The 8,160-nt window shown below is 39.1% G+C and overlaps 1 protein-coding gene across 4 annotated transcripts in view; it reads left to right on the plus strand.

Moving 5' to 3' along the window:
* Nucleotides 1-8,160, plus strand: part of tbc1d14 (TBC1 domain family, member 14) — a 34,728-nt gene that overhangs the window by 9,380 nt on the left and 17,188 nt on the right. For 3 of the 4 annotated variants that reach the window (XM_008319709.3, XM_008319703.2, XM_025057570.1), the window contains one exon: nucleotides 2,764-2,887. In XM_008319709.3, coding sequence (XP_008317931.1) covers nucleotides 2,764-2,887 — 124 coding nt within the window. Of the gene's footprint in view, nucleotides 1-2,763; nucleotides 2,888-5,602; nucleotides 7,260-8,160 lie in introns of those variants that run through there. The other variant, XM_008319718.3, reaches the window with a different exon arrangement.

Raw genomic sequence — 8,160 nt, forward strand, 5'->3', positions numbered from 1 at the left:
GGTGAGGGAACGGGAGGACTGGGGGCCAGGGATGTGCTGAGAAGGCCAGCAAGCACCACTGTTGCTTAATTAAATCCTAGCAGTAATGTTGATTATTCATGCTTTTTTTTTTTTGTTTCACTGCACATGGAACAACCCCTTTCATGATGTTATCCCTTTTCATTTTTCACATTTCCCACCTCCCCTGAAGTGCTCTCCAGCACCCATGAGAGGAACGACTCACTCTTTGAAAATCACCGGCTTATTGTATGAATTGTAGTGGCTGAATTGAGGTGCCCTGACTGTATATCAACGGACTCAGATCGACAGTACTGTAGGTTTTCATTAATTCAATGCTCACTTGAAGGGAACATGCCTCATGATAGCAGGAAGGACACCTAAATGTGTATTATCTTATAATGTCTGTTCGATATCCTTTTCTTAATACATTTATTTATGCAATTGTTCAGAATTTACTTCTAAATTTACTTTTTTAAATTTTATTCACAGAAACTGCTTCACTAACAGAATGTTGCCTGAATATCTTAGTTGGCTCTTTTACTGCTTATTTTATTTTAATTATCTTTTGTATTCTTTTTGCCAAACTGCTCCTGATTACTTTTTTGCAATGCAAATGTGCTTCCATTTTCATTCACAAATTAAACTGTAGCTCCACAGAACCCCCGGTGGCATATTTGGGTTGCTAAAAAATGTTTCCAGACATTTTTATACCATTTTATACCAAATGTTTTTATACCATATCGGGTATTAGATTGTACCATAGTACATAGTTACTATAGTAGTAGTACTAATAGTAGTAATAGTACTACGACAAAACAAACTACTGTAATCTGTTTTAGTAAAACACACTAAAAAAAAAAGTTAAAATAGATTTATATTATATTGATAACCTGAAGTGACTAACTTTATTGTTAAGAAAAGAAAGCTTTAGGGACCACATAAAAAAGACAAGAGGTCTGCACAAACTACTTAGCACAGCCCTTAAGCTCCCTCTTTGGCAGCTCAGCAGCCGCCAGCATGTTGTCCTGTTATCACTGCCCCCGCACCTCCCACTCCCCCAGCCCGAAGCAGACTGTGTTGCTTTGGTCATGCTGTGCAAAAGTCAGCGGGTCAATCCAATAAAACAGTTCTGTTTTTCCCACTGCCCTTGTGTCCAAGGTGTGAAGTCTCTCCTGGTAGTGTGAAATCTTCAAATGAAGTGACAGTTATAATAATCACTACTGTATTTGTTTTGTTAATTATGTGAGGTTTTGTAAATAATTTGGCTAAGAAGACATCATCACAGACTTGTTCGTTGTTGTTGTTGTACTACATGTTAATACAGAGTTTGCCCTCATGTTTTGTTTGTACTTTTTTAATGGAGGGTTTTTGGAAAATATTTACCACAGGAAAGTAAAGTTCAAAAAAGAAGAAGACATGTAGCAGGATGAGCTTAGTTTTTTGACAACCCCCTCAAAAGTGGTTTAGTCTACCCTGTAAGTAGCAAGTATACAAGTAACAAGAAAAAAGTGAATCACATGAGGTATTACTGTATCCATTTTTCGTTATTAGCTTTCTTGCTGGCTGCTGCGGCATTCAGTTGCAGGATGAAAAACATTCTCACCGCCTTTAGCATTTTTAGCTCCTATGCTAATTGTTCACAGGAGTGTGAGGTGAAGTGTTGTTTGTACACAAAAAATTGCATTGAACATACGTGTGTGAACATGTCTTTAACTAAGTGTATAGCACCAATCGCAGGTGGGGGGTATGAGGTTTGTATTGGTTAACAGTGCAAAATGAAAATAGCGAGAGCTCTAAAGATGACAAATGCCAGTAAGTTGTGCCTTTGATCATTCTGGCTCTGGTGGCCTTGTGCAGTGTGGTCAGACAACCCTTATTATTATTTGGCCAGTCCATTCACGGCCAGGCTCTATTGAAGCTTTTTAATCAAACCTCCAGCTGACGACTCCATAATAGGGCTGCACTAATGAAAGGAGTAGCAGGACAAATGCTTGTGTTGATGACAGGCCCTGCTTTGCATGTGGTATTTTAACAGCAGGCAGTTGAAGGAAGATAAACACTGTTTGACTATGGTGTGTCTCCTCATCCAGGAAAGCCCAGGGTTTATCTTTGTTTGTGTTCTGAAAGCAGAGCTGATAGCTTTGCAAATGTGTGAGGTAAATAAAGTTGCAAAACTTGCATTTGTTTTTTTTGGGGTTTTTTTTTTGGCAGTAGTGATGGTTGATAATCGTGCTGGCTTACACCAGGGGTGTCAAAATCCTTTTGGTTCAGGGGCCACATTCAGCCTGATTAGAAGTCAAGTGAGCCAGACCAGTACAATCATAGCATAATTACCTGTAACAACCAATAAGTCCATGTTTTTCTTCTTTTGTTGTCATTCAAATAAGTACAAATGTATTACAAAATATTAATATTTAATTAAATATAATGTGTTTGTGCATTTAATCACACTCAAAAATCATCAAGTCAGGCAGATTGAACCCCCCAGCGGCCCGGTTTTGGTCTGCGGGCTGTATGTTTGACACGCCTGGCTTATACACTGTCACACACTTGCTCTCCCAGTGGCCTAAATAGCTTTGTGCTCTAATCCACAGGTTCTTTTCATTGTCGTATACCAGTAGTTAATAAAAAAATGAAGATGCAACTTTAACCCCTGCGTTCATATCTTGACCTCAATTGTCATTGTTTGTGCTACACTGACGGTGTTAATTTATAACCTCTAATCCCCTCTCACTTCTCTTCAACCCTTCTTGGTTCTCTCAGGAGCCTGTTTGCCAGAAGAGGTAAGGACAATCGGTCAGTGGAACAGAGGGATGCGGGATGGAAGCTGTTTGGCAAAGTCCCTCCACGAGAAGGACCAGTCAGAGACCCCAAAAGAATCCAAAAGGTACAACACCAAGTATTGGTATAAAAAGATTTTATGTTTGTGTCCTGGCCCATCTGGTCCAGGTATAGTTTGCATAATCCTAACTGCACTTTGTGGTGAAGAGTGAATTTATTTGAGTTACAATATATAAACGGAACCTAAGTCATTAAAAAAACAATTGAAGGAAAAAATTGGCTTTCCCAGATTGCCAAAGCCAAGTATATGATTTGACAATAGACATAAAGGTATTAGCTTAGCAATAAAAAAACAGTTCCTCAATAGATTAAACACGTAATAAAAAAGATGACTGAAAGACATTAAAGCCCATCAATAAAAAACATTATAAAATAAAATAATCTCATACCTACTCTACCAACACGTAATCCTCTTATGTTGACAAATATTGTGCTGTTTTTCCTTTATCCTTTTTAAATCTTATTAATCCTAGAGTTTTTAATTGATCTCAAACTGCTAAAAGAAAGTTGTTTAAAGTATCTGTGAATTCCAACATACTGATTTCTGCTGTTCCCAGTTCCCTTTCAAATTACTAACATAATTACAACTAACAAAAAGTGTGCACACGTGCTGTGTTTATCCATTTTTCTCACGTACTATACTCAGGCACAGGTTCTTTATTGAAGTGTTAAAAATCAGGGCTTGTTCTGCTAAGCGGTGGTGTTTTAGTATCGGATTATGTTTTTTGTTCCCAAAGACTTTGTGTTGGCATTTGGATAATAGCAGTTAACCTTACTGTTAAATATTTCAATGAAAACAAGCTTGGAGCTTGACCTTCCAAGCTACGTCATGTTAGCTTCACCGGAAAATGTCATGCATCCCTCAATATTTTCAATTTTGTACTTGTCAATAATTACTCATATTAAGTATTTCTCCTGTCTTTGTCCCTGATGTTAAAATAACTTATTAAGTATTTCTCCTGTCTTTGTCCCCAATGTTAAAATAACTCTGAGCTGCTAACGTTATTGACCAAATTAAATTGACTATAAGACACTGAACTGAACACTTACCGTACGTACTCGTGTATAAGTGGAATTTAAAACACCAAAAAATTAAAATCACATCCGTGGGTCGGCTTTTATGCGCGTAAATACCTACAGCATTTTCCATCGATCGCATCATCACCGATAATAAACACCAAGTCGAACATATGGTCAGAAATATCATTACACTCATAAATGAATTCAATCCACACAACAACTGATATTTAATCATTTGATTAACTGTACCACTGATATACTGTAATGCAAAAAAAAAAAATCACGTTTCTTCGCAACAATCATTGGCCAAATCTTCACAGTTTTAACGTAAACAGTGTTTAATTTTCTTTCTAATTCTTTGTTGAAGCGCACAGCAGGAGTACGACATTTTACCACGGCAGAAAATGACAACTTTATGGTCGGTTTATATGCAAGTTTTTGTAAAAATTAGCATTTTGGAATCACTTTTCAGGGGTTGGCTTATATGCTTATTGCAGTCAAAGGCTGTTGCTGAGTATCAAGGATCAGTCATGTCTAGTCTTAACCAAACTTAAATATCGGAATATTGTGAATTTTCACTAAAAATTAAAATAAAATTTAGATAGAATTGATTCAAAATTCAAGCATCAAGTAATAATTTTAATATTCATCAACAGAGCAGCTAAATTTGCTACTTTGCTACTTGTTCTTGACACTTCCTTTTTCTCTCACCCTCTCTGCCATGACTTGAGCCTACACTACACCCTTTTTTAGCTGAAATCCAAAATGTCAAGGTCATTAGGAGCAATTTGTCAACCTAGGAACTGGACATGTAATTTCACAGTGTCATTCAGCGTGGGCGGGGGGCGGGAAGTACCCCGGGGCCATGGTAAAAAGCACCACAGCTCTGTCATGACCAAAATAAACCACAGAACAAGAGGGCAGCACACAATTACAGGCCTGTGAAGCCTGTAATTGTTCTTTCATTTACCATGTGCTTGAAAAGGAGCTCTCTCAGTTGAATGCCCTGCTATTTGTGCAGAAGGAACCATGTTTGAAATGCCTTTCAGTGTTCACATTTAATTTGCATATCAATATTTCTGTCACATTTTAGGTCTAAGTGTTGCATTGCGGCGTTGATGTAGAGCAGGAGGTCCAGACTTTTGTGACTTCGGAGCTTTACTTTGCTTTTCAAATGGCTAAATGACTAAAATGATGACTTTACACTGCTAATATTAAATATAAATTTACTGATATATTTTTATATATTTTTGATTTTAATGATCTACCAGTACCTTTTCATCTACTGGAAGATCGTAATCTTATGGGCGCCATGTTTGTAAAGTTTTTCTGTTTTCTTTTGCAATACCATGAAATGAAATCTACTATACTGGGAACAAAAAGCAAAAAGCTGATATTACAGTGTTTTTGACACACTATGCCATGGATTGTTTCATAGCAATTTGGTGTCATCCTCTGTAAATAGCCCTAGGACAACTGTAGAAAATACGTTCTGCAAAGGCAAATTCATCCCATGAGACAAGCTCGCCCATTTACAATTCTTGCTGTACTGGTTTTGAAATAGAAACTGTTGGATTAAAATGCTGCGTCTCAAAGGAAAAACACACACACACACATAATCACATGGAAACACAGTTATTGTACACAGTTATTGTATGTGAATTTTATATCCTTCTTCAATCTCATCTGTGGTTGGAACCTGATACCAGACCCTGGGAATCATTGGACGAGGATATTTGTGCCGTTGACACAAGACGAGAGTCCCCTAGTTGTTTGTGTGTGTATGTGTGTGTGTGTATAATGCTTTATTACCGGAGGTTATTGTTCAGTTGCAATGGGACACTCCAGGCCATTTCCACTCTCAACAAGTTCCCTTTGAGGACAACTTGGTAAAATCAACTTTCCCCTTTCCTCGGTAGTTCAAGGACACAGGATCTGAAGTACTTGTGTAGTGTTGCCTTGCCTGAGTCACTCTCTTTTAAATAAACTAATCTGCACTCCCTTTTGGGCACTGAACTCCACAATGGACTCGATTTCCAGAGGGACAACAATTTATTTTTTACCTTTCATGAACAAACTATAGCAACAGGCCCTAGGTTACTCTTAAGCAGAAAGTCCTCTCCTGGGCAAACAAACTGAATATACTCAACTTACGTATACTGTGCCCACAATGAAATAGTTTGAGCCAGAATTTGGACTTGAGTTGTGAGTCTTCACATCCAGCAGGGTGTAGTTTATGTGGAATTTTTCCTGAATTTTCAGTGTTTTAAGTCCTCGGAACTGAGTATCTCAAAGTTTGTTTTAACAGTGGAAACCAAAGGTTTAGGTTGTAATAGTCCTTTCCCACACAGTGTTGGATCATTGCTATGTAAGCTTCCTTATTGTGTCTTGTGTGGGGTTGATCATTTAAAGATATTTCTGTTAGTCTGTCCATTAATCAATATTTTTTCCACTATATATTGGTGAAAGCAATTACTCTAGGAGATCTTTTTTTATCCACCGTTTCTCAGAAACCCTTAAAATGTTCTAATCAAACTTTGTTTACAACCACTGTTGTAATGAATTACCAAAATTTGGTTGAGTAAGGAAAAAACAAATGCTAAAGAAATGATATAGTTGCGGTGGCAGTAGCCTCTGAGCCAAACAGCCTGTGAAACTACAGCTGGCACAGAACAACCGACTTGGCAATATTATAAAATACAAAATGTACAATTATTTATTTAATGAATGGAAACTGAATGAGAATTGTTGATTGCACTACATGGAAAAAAAAAATGTCATTGGAAATCGTTGGAACAAGACAGGAATTGTGCACAATGTTCTTCCACTTGAGCTGCAGCTGATTGTTCAGTCCAGACTGAACTAGAAGAGAAAAGAGCTGAATGGCTGTAACCCAATCTGTTGCTCTGGGGTAGGCTAGAATGCCTGGCAGGGCATGAACAGAGAGCACAGAGCAGCGTCAGCTCATAGACTGTGGCTGAGGACACACAGCGATGCTGAGACACTGACACACACACTCTCTCTCTCTCTCTCTCTCTCTGCCTCTCTCTCTCACACACACACACACACACAGAGTCTCTCTGAGGAGCACCGTTGTCAGATGTGATGCAGAGCCACTCAGCGTAGCGTCACTGTTCAGAGCGAGAGACAGCAAGTAGAGAGGGAGAGACTAAGAGAGGGAGAAAAGGGGTATCATGCTGCCTCCACATCCTTTCCAGTGCGGGGTGTGTCCCTCCTTCGGCAGCTCGACTGTCCCTCTGGCCTCCTTTTGCACCTCTTGGGTGTCTGGTTGCCGGGAGTGAGCCCTCACGGGGGAAGTGATGACGCTAGGCTAGGGTTTTGGAGATCAAACCCCCCACTGGAGCACCGGCCATCTGTAAGGAACCGCAGCGTTCATGGTGAGTGAGCACTCGCGGCGTGGGGGTGAGCAGGTGAACGTGGTGTTCCGGTGTCTCTTTCTCCTTGTCTGGCTGAATCAGAGGGCATCTGTAGTCAGAGCGGTAAAGAGAAGCGGCAGAGGACAAGGGTGGCTCCGATTTCACACAATAGCCTCTTTCAGCTGGCCGAGCTTCATGTAGGGCGCGAGTGGAAGCCAGGTGCTGATTGTCTGGATGTTAAAGTCGCCATGGAAATGCCTGGTTGTCTCAAAGTGTTGACTGACTAATGAGCCACCTTTCATGTATGTCCCTCAACATATAATCTATAGTTTCGCACAAAGAAGGACAGGCAGCTGTAGGACAGCCTCCTCTCTTTGATTTCGTTTTACAGCCTTCAGTGATGCAGTTTAGGAGACACAGATGTTGACTGCTAGTCTGGCTTTTCAGGAACAATTTACTATGTATGGCAGTGAATCGCTTTATTAGCCTAGCTGTGGATTTAAACTTACCTGAAATTGTTTTGTCAAAGATTGTCAACACATTTGCAACATTTGTAACGACTGAAAGATTGTCAACACATTTGCAACATTTGCAACATTTGTAACGACTGCTCTGTGGTGAAAGTGATATCACATGAGTTGAAAAATTCTAGTCATGTCATTTGATAAAATATCAGATGTGTGAATTCCACGTTTGAAGAACCATATAGTACGGTGGACACCCTAGATACGAGTTTAAGCTGTTCTACAACAGCACTCGTGTCTCGATCCACTCGTATCTAGATTTCCCCGCTAAAAAACACTATAAACCAATTAATTAATTCCAGTCCCCCAGAAATATACTATTAATTTCCCCCCCATCTAAACGTCAAAAACATAGATATAAACAAATATATTAATAATATAAAATAATAATAATTAAG

This window comes from Cynoglossus semilaevis, chromosome 1, assembly GCF_000523025.1.
Source record: "Cynoglossus semilaevis isolate Cse_v1.0 chromosome 1, Cse_v1.0, whole genome shotgun sequence".
Lineage (NCBI taxonomy): Eukaryota > Metazoa > Chordata > Actinopteri > Pleuronectiformes > Cynoglossidae > Cynoglossus > Cynoglossus semilaevis.